The sequence below is a fragment of the Anolis carolinensis genome, chromosome 2 (genome assembly GCF_035594765.1).
Source record: "Anolis carolinensis isolate JA03-04 chromosome 2, rAnoCar3.1.pri, whole genome shotgun sequence".
NCBI lineage: Eukaryota > Metazoa > Chordata > Lepidosauria > Squamata > Dactyloidae > Anolis > Anolis carolinensis.
This window is the reverse complement of record NC_085842.1, coordinates 1,799,958-1,815,861: the sequence shown is the minus strand read 5'-3', so window position 1 is coordinate 1,815,861 and position 15,904 is coordinate 1,799,958. Positions and strand designations below refer to the sequence as shown.

The 15,904-nt window shown below is 44.7% G+C and overlaps 1 protein-coding gene across 1 annotated transcript; it reads left to right on the top strand.

Moving 5' to 3' along the window:
* The first annotated feature begins 2,700 nt into the window (after positions 1-2,700).
* Positions 2,701-14,070, top strand: LOC134296838 (zinc finger protein 709-like). Its single transcript, XM_062972744.1, has 2 exons — positions 2,701-4,051; positions 9,956-14,070. Exon 2 carries the CDS (start codon positions 10,238-10,240, stop codon positions 11,951-11,953), a length of 1,716 nt encoding a protein of 571 aa, XP_062828814.1. The 5' UTR covers positions 2,701-4,051; positions 9,956-10,237; the 3' UTR covers positions 11,954-14,070.
* Positions 14,071-15,904: the final 1,834 nt, after the last annotated feature.

Genomic DNA, 15,904 nt, shown 5'->3' with positions numbered 1-15,904 from the left:
GATAGGGCAGAATATAAATCGTTATTATTATTACTGCCCCTTGGTTAAAATTTTGGGCTCCAGCCCTGTACCTTTAACCCTTTTCTGGACTTTGTTGTATCCTGAATCTTTGATTCTAAATTCTGGACTGACTTCCTGGTTTCGTTTATGACTTTGGGGTTGTTGTATGTCTTTCGGGCTGTGTGGCCATGTTCCAGAAGTATTCTTTCCTGACGTTTCTCCCACATCTATGGCAGGCATCCTCAGAGGTTGTGAGGTAAGGATAAACTAGGCAAGGAAAGGAAAGAATATATATCTGTAGAGAGTCCAGGGTGTGGCAAGAGTCCTTTGTCACTGGGAAGGCAGCATTAATGTTTCAGTTAATCACCCTAATTAGCATTGGAAAGGTTTTGTCTCTTGCCTGGGAGGCATCCTTTGTTCAGTCATTAGCTGTGCTCTGCCCTCAGAGTGTTGATTCCCATCTACTGTTTTGATTTTAGAGTTTTTTAATACTGGTAGCCAGATTTTGTTCATTTTCATGGTTTCTTCCTTTCTGTTGAAGTTGTCCACATGCTTGTGGATTTCAATGGCTTCTCTGTGCAGTCTGACATGATAGTTGTTGGAGTGGTCCAGCATTTCTGCGTTCTCAAATAATATACTGTGTCCAGGCTGGTTCATCAAGTGCTCTGCTATGGCTGATTTCTCTGGTTGAATTAGTCTGCAGTGCCTTTCATGTTTCACGAAAGACATACAACAACCCTGTGATCCCGGCCATGAAAGCCTTCAACAACACTTTGGACTTTGTTTGTGTTCTTGACTTTCTGGACTCTGAATTCAGTTTGTACTCTTGATTTCTTGGTTGTTATTTGATCAACTCTGCTGAATGAACCCCTGGCATGTGACCATTGAACTATAACCTTGGCCATAGTTTCTTCTTGCTCCTGATGTAGATCCGCAGTACTCGACTTGTCTGCATTAATTAGACTCTTGACCTGCACTTGTGTTCATTGTTCCTTCGACTGTGCTGTTGCAATTTTATTATTTTTGCCCAGGGGTTCCCAACCGTGGGGGCTGGATCAATGGCCTCAATGGGCAGCACGTGGCCCCCGGGCCGTAGTTTGGGGAGCCCTGCTTGAGACCATGTGTCTAATACTAGGGTTTGGGCTGAAGAGAGAAGAGCCCGAGGCTGTGGCGCAGACGGGAGAGCAAGCCAGTGCAATTAACTGCGATGAATCACTGACCAGGAGGTCATAAGTTCGAGGCCCGCTCGGAGCTATGTTAAAAGGCATTGAATGTTTGCCTAATATGTGTAATGTGATCCGCCCTGAGTCCCCTTCGGGGTGAGAAAGAAGGGCGGAATATAAACGCTGTAAATAAATAAATAAATAAATAAATAAATAAGAGATGGATGGAATCGCTTTCACAAAGACAAGGCTTCTCTTCCCCCTCCTTCCTCTTCCTCGGTGACACAGAAGACATTGATATTGTTCTTTTTAAAAATATTTTGTTATATTGTTTTATTGTGTTTTAGCGTATTGTTATTGCTTGTGGTTTACACTGTTTTAATTCCTTTTAATTTGCCTTTTGTTTTGTATTGTTATATTGTGTGTTGAGGCCTTGGCCTTTGTAAGCCGCATCGAGTCCTTCGGGAGATGCTGAAGGGGGGGTCGTAGGATAAACTGCCAAAGAGAAAAGGAGGAGGCGAGAGAAATATGTGTTTATTACGAAACAGGCCATCTGGTTTCCATTTGAGAGTAGGACCGGGAAAACAGGAAACAAGGACCAGATGTTTCCAGTAAACTCCCTGGCAAGAAGATTAGGTAGTTTCCAAGAAGAGAAAAGTGGAAAACAGGAAAGTTATGAAATAATAATACCATATTTGTAATAGGAAGTAGCTATGCTTGCACGCGTGGACACCTCGTGAAAAGCTATATCATCCAATCAAGTCCTGCATGTACAGGAAGATGTATCCAATGAGAAGTTGGCTGATGTAATTGATGTAATCGTGAGGCTATAAAAAGCCCCTTTAATTGCCAAAGGGGGCGGCAGTGTTTTCTGAGAGCATTGCTTTGCTATGCCACACTGTCCGTCTTCTTCTGATCAGTAGAAATAAACTGTGAAAACTTTGCTTCTGACCTATTTTGGCTTAGGTGTGATTTTATCTACAGCTGGCAAGATCCCGTTGGGTTTTTGAGGGACCAGTTTCCCCTTCAATGCTAGCGGGGGTACAAATAAAGTTTAATAATAATAATAATAATAAAATAATTATATAGCAGACCTGTAATATTCCATATTCAAAACAATTCTACATTTTTGCATCCAGTTATGTTCAGTCATATATATATATATGTGTGTGTGTGTGTGTCCCCCATGGCACCACGCCCCCCTCCCTCCCCCTGAGCCTCCTCTGACCAAAACTTCATTCCCTCTTGTGGGGGTCATTTCCCATCCTCCTTTCTTAATCCTCTTCCAATAATTTCTCTCCCTCCATCGTGGGAATCCCTTTGTTTTAAAATCCCCTCTTTTAACTTTTAATTCCCAATGCCATCTGATCATGTGTGGCCAATGCCGGCTCTTCCTGAGGCGCCTCTTCTTTCTCCCCCTCATTTCCCCGCCCCTCCCTCTCAGCAGCAGTCCTGAGGCCCTTCTTCTCACACGGACACCGGACACCGTCCTGAGGGCCTGACCAGGGCCTCGCCCCCCCGGCCCTCCTATTCCCTTTCTGTGGGATGGAAACGCCTTCTCCTGGGCAAAGGGCGACCAAGACTCCGGCGGGGGAGAGCCGTGGGCCCTCGGGAGGAGGCCTGGGGACGAGACTCACCGGAAGAGAGAGAGAGAGAGAGAGAGCCTGCGGGCCTGAGTTCGGCCTCTTCACCGTCCCGGACTGGGCAGCAGCAGCAGCAGCCCCAGAGGGTCTGCCCGGAGACGGGTGACGCTGCGGCAGGAGCCCGATTCCTATTGGCGGGTCCCTAGAATGACCGTTAACGGCCGGGGAACAAAAAGGGCCGGGGGAGAGTCTGCCCGGAGACCGATGACGTCAGAGAGGAAGGCGGGTTCCCATTGGAGGAAAAGAAAGGAGGTGCGTCTCTGCCTGTCTGTGTCGGGCTCCGTTCAAGTGCCGCGAAGCCCCGCCCCTCTGTGGGCATCCTGCCCGCGGCTGCCATGTTAGGTCCGGGCGGGAGTCCACCGAGGAAGGGAGGCCTCTTCCTAGAGAGGCTGAGGACGCGAGAGGGCGGGTGAGCGCACTTGGGGAGGAGGAGGAGAGAGCGAGCGAGACCAAGGAGGGGGAGGGGGTGAGTGTGGTCCCCGAGTTTGCCCCCTCCCTCCCCCCCTCCCTCCCCCCCCTCTCCGGCCTGAACCCTCCCCCTTATTTATTGGTTTACACTGTTTTAATTCCTTTTAATTTGCCTTTTGTTTTGTATTGTTATATTGTGTGTTGAGGCCTTGGCCTTTGTCAGTCCTTCGGGAGATGCTAGCGGGGTACAAATAAAGTTTAATAATAATAATAATAAAATAATTATATAGCAGACCTGTAATATTCCATATTCAAAACAATTCTAATTCTAAATCTCACCGGGAGAGAGAGAGAGAGAGAGAGAGAGCCTGCGGGCCTGAGTTCGGCCTCTTCACCGTCCCGGACTGGGCAGCAGCAGCAGCAGCCCCAGAGGGTCTGCCCGGAGACGGGTGACGCTGCGGCAGGAGCCCGATTCCTATTGGCGGGTCCCTAGAATGACCGTTAACGGCCGAACGGGGAACAAAAAGGGCCGGGGGAGAGTCTGCCCGGAGACCGATGACGTCAGAGAGGAAGGCGGGTTCCCATTGGAGGAAAAGAAAGGAGGTGCGTCTCTGCCTGTCTGTGTCGGGCTCCGTTCAAGTGCCGCGAAGCCCCGCCCCTCTGTGGGCATCCTGCCGACGTCTGCCATGTTGGGCCCGGGCGGAAGTCCACCGAGGAAGGGAAGCCTCTTCCTAGAGAGGCTGAGGACGAGTTTGGGCGGGTGAGCGCACTTCCGGAGGAGGAGGAGGAGAGAGCGAGCGAGTGCGGGAGACAAAGGAAGAAGAGAGCGGAGGAGGGGTGAGTGTGGGGCTGTGTGGTCCCCGAGTTTGCCCCCCTCCCTCCCCCCCCCCTCTCCGGCCTTCACCCTCCCCCTCCGCCTGGCCCTGCCTCTGCCCACAGGCCTCCCTCTTTCCTGCCTCTCCCGGGGCCTCTGCGGCCTGCTCTGCCCTCCGGGCCCATCGCGCATGCGCCTTCCCCCCTCTCTCCCACCCCCGCCCAGAGATCAAGTCAGGGGGTGCTGTGGTGTTTAACTTGGAATGTTTTTGATGAAAATCAACTGTGAATCTTTTGTGCTGTTCGTGTTTTATTCGCTTTAAATGTTTATATATTTGTATATTTTTAATTATAGACTAATGCTTTTATGTCAAGCCGCTTTGAGTCTCCCTTGGGAAGATACAGCAGGGAATAATAATAATAATAATAATAAGGGCAAGCTGAGCTAAAAGTGGGGCCTAACTGCATCCATTCTCTAGTGCAGGGGTCCTCAAACTTTTGAAGCAAAGGCACCTCCTCACTCCCACGTTGTAAATTAGTTAAACTTGCCTCCCCACTTTTATAAGTGGTACCTTATTTCCTACTTGATAGATGCAACTATCTTTCGGGTTGCTAGGTCAGCAACGAGCAGGGGCTATATTTTATTTTTAATTGACGGGTGCTCACCCCGCCACGGGCTGGCCTCGAACTCATGACCTCATGGTCAGAGTGATTTATTGCAGCAGCTGCTCACCAGCCTGCGCCACAGCCCGGCCCCACAATGGATCACGTATTCCACAAGCATAAACTGGGCCGTTTCGGTCGTCATAATGAGAGGGACGTGGGTTTAAAAAAGAGAATTTTCAAAGATACTTGTAATGACTACAAGTCCCATATGTTTTGATCGACCTAAGTTGGAAAAGGCCTATATTTAAGGAAGGCCTGTGCAGGAGAGAAAATGCTGATGTTTGGGAAAAAAGATGTTCCAGAGAAAAGAAGTTACTTTCAAATAATAACAATACATCAAGTCAGAACCGGTTCCCATACGATTTTGAGCTTATACTTGTAACATGAAGAAGATAAGGAGGGATTGAGATCAGGGTCAATAACATGAAAGCCCCATTGTCTAGCAGGGGTCCTCAAACTTTTGAAGCAGAGGGCCGGTCCACAATCCTTCAGACTGTTGTGGGGCCGAATTATCATTTGGAAAAAATACAAACAAATTCCAATGCGCACTGCACATGTCTTATTTGTAGTGAAACAACAACAGCAAAGAAAGAACAATACAATATTTAAAAATGAAAACAATTGTAACCAACATAAACCTATCAGGATTTCAATGGAAAGTGTGGGCCTGCTACTGGCCAATAAGATAGTCAAGTTAATTAGGATTGTTGCTGTTGTGTAACTTCAACTCATTTCAGACTTTGGCAGAGCCTAAGTATAAAATTATTTATTTATTTACTGCATTTATTTACTACATTTATATCCCACCCTTCTCACCCCGAAGGGGACTCAGAGCAGCTATATGTACATACAATATTTATTTATTTATTATTTATTTATTTGCTACATTTATATGCCGCCCTTCTCACCCTGAAGGGGACTCAGAGCGGCATACAAATTAAATTTACATACAATATTATATTAGTATAGTACAATACTGGTAACAAATTACTATATAAATACATTATATTATTAGTATAGCACAATATTAGCATTATATAATTCTATATTGAACTATACCACTATACTGATATATGCTCTGTAATATATAACATATAATTAATATTATTATATGGTATTATTATTAGTATTATATTGTATAACATAATATTATTATCAATATTACATGTATATACAATATATTATATTATTAAAACTAATACAAAAATATTATATTATAAAACTGAGGGTGGGGGCCAGTTAAATGACCTTGGAGGGCCACATTCGGCCCCCGGGCCTTAGTTTGGGGACCCCTGTACTAATGCTTTTATGTCAAGCCGCTTTGAGTCTCCCTTGGGAAGATACAGCAGGGAATAATAATAATAATAATAATAAGGGCAAGCTGAGCTAAAAGTGGGGCCTAACTGCATCCATTCTCTAATGTGTGTCCGAGCCGCAGTCTGACTCCGTGGCTGGGCCTCACTACGGATGGTTGTGCAGTGTTTTCCTTCCATCACGTGCGTGCGGTTGGGGGGGGGGGAGGCTTTCACTCATGCGTTTTTGGGTGGCTGTGTTGATTCCTGTTTACTTAAAAAAAAAAAAAACTCGGTCGTACAGACTGAGAGTACAGTAGAGTCTCACTTATCCAAGATAAACGGGCCGGCAGAACCTTGGATAAGCAAAGATCTTGGATAATAAGGAGGGATTAAGAAAAAAGCCTATTAAACATAAAATTACATTATGATTTTACAAATTAAGCACCAAAACATCATGTTTTACAAGAAATTGACAGGAAAAGCAGATCAATACACAATAATGTTATGTAGTAATTACTGTACTGTATTTACGAATTTAGCACCAAAACGTTGCAACATTTACTACAAAAACAATGACTACTAAAAGGCAGACTGCCTTGGATAATATATACCTTGGATAAGTGAAGCTTGGATAAGTGAGACTCTACTGTACTTGTTTATATATATATATACCCAGTTATTTTTTAATATTTCAGAAAGATCCCAGGGGTCATCCAGTCTAACCCGCTTCTGCACACTCAAACCATCCCAAGAGATGCACATTCAGCCTTTGAAATAACAACAATAATAATAGGAAACTTACTAGGTCAGCTTTGGAGTTACTGCCTCGCAACGTTGCCTACCTCACAGGGTTGATTCAGCTCCCAAAAATCCCTGTTTATCTAAGCATCCCTTTAGAAAATGAAGATGGTGTTTTCCCCACCACAACTTTTAGGGCGGAGGAGCAGGCGAACAAGGCAGTCAGGAGAATTCTGGGAAATGTAGTTTGGGAAGGCGAGGAAGCCCGTGGCAGAGAATTCAAAAGACCCCACTCTAAACTACATTTCCCAGAATTCTGCTCGTTTCCCGTGTTAAAGCCTCAGTCGGAGTATGGACCAGGGATCCCTCTCTGGCTCAAATGGCCTAAGGAATGGCAGGGATTTGTGGGTTGGATCTGTTCCCCGCCCCTCTGAAAACTTAGGGAGGGAGCTCAGAGGAACCCATGGGTGAGCAGCGCTTCTGAGTATCAGCCTTTTTCCCATTTGGGGATTCAAGTTCTGTTCCTCCCGTTTCCTGTCTCAAGAAACCCACTGAGGAGGGAGGCCTTGGAGGGGTCTTAGGTGTTATATTTCATGCTCTCCGTGTGGAATCTGCCAATATGCTATCTGACGGAAATCCAGTTTGATCTGGACAAATGTATATCATTTTTGATGAGGTCCAATCCAGCAGCTAGAGCAGTGGTTCCCAACCTGTGGGCCGCTATACATGTGGGGAAAACTGCAACTGTGCATGTGCCAGGGGTGCATGCCGCTGTTGGAGGAGTGCGAGAGAGGAGAGGGAGAAAAGGAAGGAAGGAAGGAAGGAGAGAGACACCAGCGTGTTGCCTTCACCTGTGCTTTCTCGGCTTCTCAGGCCAGGGCAGAGAAGACTCACCCAGCAACACACGCGAGGGTTGCTCCATTGCATCCTAGTCTCCAGGGCAGTAGAAGGGGAGTCCACCAAAGTAATGATTATTGTTATTATTAGCTCCCATTGCCACACATCAGTTGTAATGGGAAAGCAGCCCTTTTTTAAAGACCCTGTTTAATCCCCCAAAGTTGTTGTTGTTGTTGTTGCTATTGTTGTTGCCATTAGGGACAGTTTCAGTGCTCCACTTTTTGCATTTTTTTCAACCTCAGGCCCCTCCTCTTCTTTTCTTTTTTTTAATGAGTGTTAACAAAATCATAGAATCATAGAATCATAGAATAGTAGAGTTGGAAGAGACCTCAAGGGCCATCTAGTCCAACCCCCCGCTAAGAAGCAGGAAATCGCATTCAAAGCACCCCCGACAGATGGCCATCCAGCCTCTGCTTAAAAGCCTCCAAAGAAGGAGCCTCCACCACGGCCCGGGGGAGAGAGTTCCACTGCCGAACAGCCCTCACAGTGAGGAAGTTCTTCCTGATGTTCAGGTGGAATCTCCTTTCCTGTAGTAATCCTCAGATAATAACACATCACAACCATTTTTTTTCTTGGTCTCTTGTTTTTAGGCGCGTTCCTGGGGTTATTTGGGGTGTTGATTCAGGTCATGGCATTGGATAGACCACATCAGTTTTAGATAATTAAATATGATTTCCTGTGGGTGAGCAGATGGCAAATACTGGATGGCATATGTTCTATACCAGAAACTAGAGCTAATGTGGTCTATCCAGTGCAGTTTTCTGAATCAGCACCCCAAAAACCCCAAACTGAATCTCAATTTGACCAAAAACTGATTCGTAACCCAGTTGGTACTAATGTTGGAGAATGGTCCCTGGTCAAAAAAGGATTACGAACCACTGAGCTAGAGAATGGATTGTGCTTTTGACCACAATATATATATATAGGAACCTTGTTTTTAAAAAAATTATAAGCAACTCTAGAGATTGCAGAGGTTTCCAATCCTCATTTGTTCCTCCTTTTCCCTCTGCATGTCTTCTGCAAGTCCCTTTGCCCTCCTCCGGTGCCCCTTCTCTTTATTAATGACTTAGATCAGTGGTTCTCGGCCAGTTTACCAGCTGTTAGGATTTCTGGCAGTTGAAGGCCAAAACATCTGGGGACCCACAGGTTGAGAACCACTGACTTAGATGAAGGATTAGAAAGCATGATCATCATGTTTGCAGAGAACACCAAATCCAGAGGGATAGCTAATGCTCCAGAAGACAGGAGCAGGATTTAAAATGATCTTAACAAATTAGAGAGATGATTGGCCGAAATTAACAAAATGACGTTCAACGGGGAAAAATGCAAGATACTCCACTGAGGCAGTAAAAAAGGAAATGCAAATACAGTATACAGAATGGGGGACAATGCTTGGCTTGGTAGCAGGACGTATGAAAAAGATCTTGGAATCCTCGTGGGGAGGAAGGGGAACATGAGCCAACAATGTCACGCGGTGGTTTAAAAAGCCAATGGGATTTTGGCCTGCATAAAGAGGAGTCTAGTGTCTAGATCCAGAGAAATCATGCTCCTCCTCTAGTCTGACTTGGTCAGACCACACCTGGAATCACACTGTGTTCCATTCTGGGTACCGTAATTGGAGATGTTGACTCTAAGCTGGAATGTGTCCAGAGGAGGGTGAGGGAAAGGATCAAGGGTCTGGAGAACAAGCCTGATGAGGATCGGTTGAAAGAGCTGGGAATGTTTAGCCTGTAAAAGAGAAGGCTGAGAGGAGACATGATTGTCATGTACAAATATGTGAGAAGAAGTCATAGGGAGGAGGGAGCAAGCTTGTTTTCTACTGCCTTGGAGACTAGGATGCAATGGAACAAATGTGGGGCAGGGATCATGTTGTAGGGATAGAGAGGATCAGGAAAATATCTTTTTTCCTGAGTTGGAAGAAATCTACACAAGACAATGAAATATTTTTCTCCCAAGTCTGATCCCTTGGGATGGTCTGCCCATTCTGGTCACTCAAGTGTGAATTGGGATGTGAGGAAGCGGGATCTAGACAGGAAATGCTTTGCAACCTTAGCCCCTTTCTGTGCTGACCATACTGTTACAGGTCTTCGTTTACAAAGGTTGGATTAGAAGCTTAAGCCATTGTAGAGCACGAAATCTCATTCACAGAATCTTGGGCCACAATCCCCTTTGTATCTGAGCAGGGATTTATATTTGTTTGGCAATTGGCTTTTCTGAGTTGGGCCAATCTTTCCCCTGCATTTGCGACAGCAGTAGACTTTTGTTCTTCATGTCCAGTGAGATCTTTCTTTGCTCCACTCCTGATGAGATTTTCCTCTCATTCGTCTGGCAGGTAACCTCTGAATGAACCTTGTGAAGAACACTTTGCCCTTTGCCTTAGGTGTGAAATGAAAGAACACAGCACAGACAAGAACAAGAAATAAGTTGGAAAAATTATATCTCAAGCTAAACAGCTGTGTATTCGAGAAGGAAAGGGAGCATTATGCTGTAATAAGAGGAGCTTGGTGAAGAGGAAAGAAGATTACAGCAATACAAAGACTGAGAAGAGGAAATCTTGTCCTGTTCAGGAGTACATATCTGTGAACTTCTGTCATAATATTTGAATCATAAAAGAATGGAAAATCTCAATTCCTTGTCAAAATCATACACAGGGGAGAAACCACATAAATGTGTGGAATGTGGAAAGAGCTTCAGTCAGAGTGGACATTTGCGTATCCATCGAAGGATCCATACAGGGGAAAAACCTCATAAATGCATGGAATGTGGAAAGAGTTTCAGTCAGAGTGCAAGTCTGTGTGCCCATCAAAAGATCCACACGGGGGAAAAACCACATAGCTGCTTGGAATGTGGAAAGAGCTTCAGTCACAGTGCAAGTCTTCATGCCCATCAAAGGACCCACACAGGGGAGAAGCCACATAAATGCATGGAATGTGGAAAGAGCTTCAGTGAGAGTGGAAAGTTACGCTCCCATCAAAGGACCCACACAGGAGAGAAGCCACATAAATGCATGGAATGTGGAATAACCTTCAGTCAGAGTGGACATTTACGCTCCCATCAAAGGACCCACACAGGGGAGAAGCCACATAAATGCATGGAATGTGGAAAGAGCTTCAGTCAGAGTGGAGATCTGCGTACCCATCAAAGGACCCACACAGGGGAGAAGCCACATAAATGCATGGAATGTGGAAAGAGTTTCAGTCAGAGTGGAAGTCTGCGTACCCATCAAAGGACTCATACAGGGGAGAAACCACATAAATGCATGGAATGTGGAAAGTGCTTCATTGAGAGTGGAAAACTGCGTTCCCATCAAAGGACCCACACAGGAGAGAAGCCACATAAATGCTTGGAATGTGGAAAGTGCTTCAGTGACAGTACGAATCTGCGTAACCATCAAAGGACCCACACAGGGGAGAAGCCACATAAATGCATGGAATGTGGAAAGAGCTTCAGTCAGAGTGGACATTTGCATATCCATCAAAGGACCCATACAGAGGAGAAGCCACATAAATGCATTAAATGTGGAAAGAGCTTCAGTTACAGTTGCAGTCTGCGTTCCCATCAAAGGACCCACACAGGGGAGAAGCCTTATAAATGCATGGAATGTGGAAAGAGCTTCAGTCAGAGTGGAGATTTGCGTATCCATCAAAGGACCCACACAGGGGAGAAGCCACATAAATGCATTGAATGTGGAAAGAGCTTTAGTTACAGTTGCAGTCTGCGTTCCCATCAAAGGACCCACACAGGGGAGAAGCCACATAAATGCATGGAATGTGGAAAGAGCTTCAGTCAGAGTGGACATTTTCGTATCCATCAAAGGACCCACACAGGGGAGAAGCCACATAAATGCATTGAATGTGGAAAGAGCTTTAGTTACAGTTGCAGTCTGCGTTCCCATCAAAGGACCCACACAGGGGAGAAGCCACATAAATGCATGGAATGTGGAAAGAGCTTCAGTCAGAGTGGAGATCTGCGTATCCATCAAAGGACCCACACAGGGGAGAAGCCACATAAATGCATTGAATGTGGAAAGAGCTTCAGTAACAGTTGGAGTATGCATATCCATCAAAGGACCCACACAGGGGAGAAGCCTCATAAATGCATGGAATGTGGAAAGAGCTTCAGTCACAGTGGGAATCTGCGTGCCCATCAAAGGACCCACACAGGAGAGAAGCCACATAAATGCATGGAATGTGGAAAGAGCTTCAGTCAGAGTGGACATTTGCGTATCCATCAAAGGAGCCACACAGGGGAGAAGTCACATAAATTCATGGAATATGGAAAGAGCTTCACAAAGGTTCACAGTGCATTGGACATCAAAGAACACAGCTAGAAAAGACCTGCCTTTATGTTTCGTAGTTCTGCTAAAAAATCTCCCCAATCACGGGTCCCAGGCAGAAAAAATGGGAGAATGGACAGAAAAAGCAAGGCTGCCACCTTGCTCTCTATCTGTCATGTACAGAACTTTGTTTTTTTCTGGCTTGACTGATTCTGGCAGCAGGTCTCCCATAGAGAAGGATTTTTCTCAGTATTGCAACCACCTTGGATGGGGTTAACCTGACCTTTTCCGCCTCAAGAAAAGCATCACACTCTCCTGGGATGATCTGTGAAGGCTTTCTGAAATGAGCAGCAGCTGAGATCTCATGACAAAAGAGTTTTCGAAAAGAATTGCTCTTTTGTAACATATAACGTCATGCATCTTGCCCTGGATCTTGGCTCTGCTGCCCCTCGAATAGAATTCTTGACTCTGGCCTTGTTCCTATAATCCTGTTCTGTACTCTTGTACCCTGAATCGTTGACTTTAAATTCTGTACTGACTGCTTGGCTTGATTTATGGACTTGGACTTCAGTTTGTACCCCTGCAAACTGATTGAACTGTTTTTACTGTTATTTTATGATACTGTTTTTATTATGTTAGTTTGTTCATGACATTTTATGTTGTTTTGACAACTGACTGTTTTGTACATGCTGGAAACAGCCCTGAGGCTTTCGAGGAGATGGAGCAGTATATAAATAAAGGTTTATTATATATGATTATTTATTATTACATCTGGACTGTGACCTTGGCCAATCTTTGTGTATTTGTAAATTGTGTGGTCATATTTTTAATTGTAAGCCGCTTTGGGTTATAAATAAACATAATGATAATAATGATGATGATAATGATTAATAATAATAATAATAATAATAATAATAATGCCTTCTTATAGTAAACCCCCTGTAGTAATTGAGACTGTTTAGTCATTACCATTGGCAAAATGTTCATTAGGATACACAGCATCTCTCCCTAATTGTAGAGAATGGAAGACAAAGAATGATGACATCGGCAGATGAAGATTCTTGAATCTGTTGAGATAGACAATTTAACTAAGCTGATGAAGGAAAATAATTGTATAACTACACGTAAGATTGGGACCTTCTAATTTACTAGTTATAATAATGAGGGGGCATTTGTTTGTTGTGGCTTTTAGGAATTAGTTTAATATAATTTAAAATGGAAGAGTAAATATAGAACAACATTTGAAGTAAGTAAACAGAGATAAGAACCAGCATGCAGCAAGAGTTTTGTAGATTCATTTTTCTATTAGTTTTGTTCTTATGTAGGTATGTGTTGTGAGTCTTTTATGTTTCTTAAGTAGTTCTTTTCATAAAAAGAATGCCAAAATCGTTATTTGTATAAGCATGCTTTTGTTTTTCTTTCTTGTCTTTGAATATAAATTCTTTTTTTTAAAACAGAGTGTGATGTGGCAGCTATAAATGCCAATGTGATTCTAGGCTGTACCAATAGGAGCATAGTTTCTGTATCCAAGGAAGTCACAGCCCCCTTTCTTCTGCTTTGGCCAGACCTCACCTGGAATAACCCTGTCTCTGTTTTTCAGTAGCACAACTCAAGATGGATATTGACAAGCTAGAATATCTCCAGAGATGGGCTGTAGGGAATGGCTGAGAGAGCTGGGTATGTTTAGCTTCGAGTAAAGAAGGAAGGGCTTCTCCCTTGGCAGGGAGGGAGGAGTAGGCCATCAAATGTTTGTTTGGGTGAATAAGACCCCCTGACTGTCAGGTATAAAAGGATGTAATAGATAAGAGTGCATTACACATACCTCCAGTGTGGAAAAATACAGTTCTCGATAGACATGTGTTCGCAGCACAGTACTCTAAAGGGTTAAGGAAACAGAGAAGATGATCCTAGAGGGACAGCTGAGGCATTTCCTGTCCTCTGGAGGGAAGCATGGGAGGGGCTTGTATGTGCACGACTCTCTGCCACATGCGGCTTGATATCTGCTAGTTGTTAGAGGCCTTGCCACAGTTTTCTGCAGATGTAATCCATCGTCATCCTTGTTGTATGAAGTTCTCATTGTGTTTGTATCTTTGTATATTAAGAAAAGACCTGTAAATAGTTATCAGTAGTGAATAAATCAAGAATAAAACCTCCAAGGATTTTGGATGAAAGTCAGAACTCGGGAGTGTTTATTCAAAGAGATGAGAGGCTGTGAAACTGTGACCAGGACTGTGCAGTGTTTTGGGGGCAGGAATCAATGACTTGCCTATGAGACAGTCTGTCCCATTGCGCAGCTCAAGGAGGCCATGAGGGGATGGAATTCACCTGCCTTCCTAGCAGAGGTGTTGCGTGTGTTTTTACTCTGCTTCTCCTTGTCCTCTACCCCTCGCTAACACTGATCAGTTGTGCAGGCCTCACCTAAACAATAGAAATATTTTCCTGATGGTAAGAGCTGTTCAGTGGTGGAGAATGCTCCTGCAGGGAGTCCATAAGAGTCGCTTTTGGAGGTTTTTAAACAGAGACCATCTATTGGGGGTGCTTTCGTTGTTTATTCCTGCATGGTCTGAGGATGATGAGCCCATCAGCACACAAGCAGAACTGACTGGGAGGAGGAGGAGAGATGTGTTCTTTCGCCATGAAACCATTGATCCCATGGGTCGTGGAGTCCATCCCCGTTCTGCTCCAAGCAGCAGCATCAGCCAGAGCATCCTCTGCAGGTCGCTCTCCAGCATCTTTTTGGGCTTATCCAGAGAGAGGAACCCCCACCTCTCTAGGCCCTTACCTTCTTACCCAAATCAAAGATTAATAGAATAGTAGAGTTGGAAGAGTACACATTGGCCATCTAGTCCAACCCCCTTCTGCCAGGCAGGAAAAGCAGAATCCCTTGGGAGAATTCCAGTGATGTCTAGGGGAAGTTCTAGCAAATGTTGGAAATGTAAGAAGAATGCTGGGACATTTCTTCCTATGTTGTGGTCTTACAAAGAGCCTAGAAATCTTGGGACTGAAAGAGATGAGATGGTAAAGGTTAGAATCATAATGAGACCAGGGTTTTCCTTGCTGGGGATGCTGCACAACGAACTAGGCAGGAAACATGGAAGACGACTCCCCGATTGGATTATTGTAGCAAATCCCCTCTGTGCCCAACTATGGGAAGAACCTGCAATTCTGATGCAAGAAGAATGGCTGATGAAGATGTGTGAACCAGTGGAGAGGGAGAAACAGATGGTGTTGCTCAAGGAGAAGTCCTTGACTCATTTCAAGAAAGATTGGGATGCCTTTATCTTTTCTTTCCCGCAAAGATGGGGACAAACTTGAACTGATGGCTGAAGATTGTGATAAAAGGGGAGAGACATAGTGATATTGACCAGGAAAATAAGTAAAACTAAACCGGCAGGAAGTGCCAGGCTTGTAGATTAGATATAGTAGTTATTTGCTGAGAATGTGTTCAATGGCCTAGGTGTCTTTATGGTAAGATGATGGTCTTGGATATAGGTGGGAGAACTGTTGTAGTTTGACAGATCATGAAAAACCTTGTCTCCCCTTCTCCTCTCAGGAATATTGGGGACTGGCTTTAAAGACCTGGCTATTCTGGCTTATTGCCTTTGGCTGTGGAAGCATCTAAGAAATCATTCTGCATGTGGTTCGTGCAATTTACAGCCCAAAATAATAACAAATTATAATAAAACTTTATTATTATTCCACCCTATCTTCCCGGGGGGACGGGTCCTCCAAGCTCTGTCAGTCATCCAGATTTTGCTGCAGCCATGTTTCAATATCCAAAAAGATGGTGAGGAAGAGGAGGGGGAAAGGCTTCCTTTCTGCTGCTCTGGAGACTAAGGGACAACGGAGCCAGGAGGTCAAACGGCAGGAAAAGGGATTCCTCCTAAACACGAGGAAGGACTTCCTGAGGGTAAGAAGAGCTGTTCAGCAGGGGAACTCTCTGCCGCAGAGTCTGGAGGGAGCTCCTTCTTTGGAGGATTTAGTCAGAGGCTGGATGGAGATCTG

Bases quoted from the DNA above. Each gene is read 5' to 3' on its own strand.
- LOC134296838 (XM_062972744.1), top strand. From the start codon at position 10,238: ATGGAAAATCTCAATTCCTTGTCAAAATCATACACAGGGGAGAAACCA.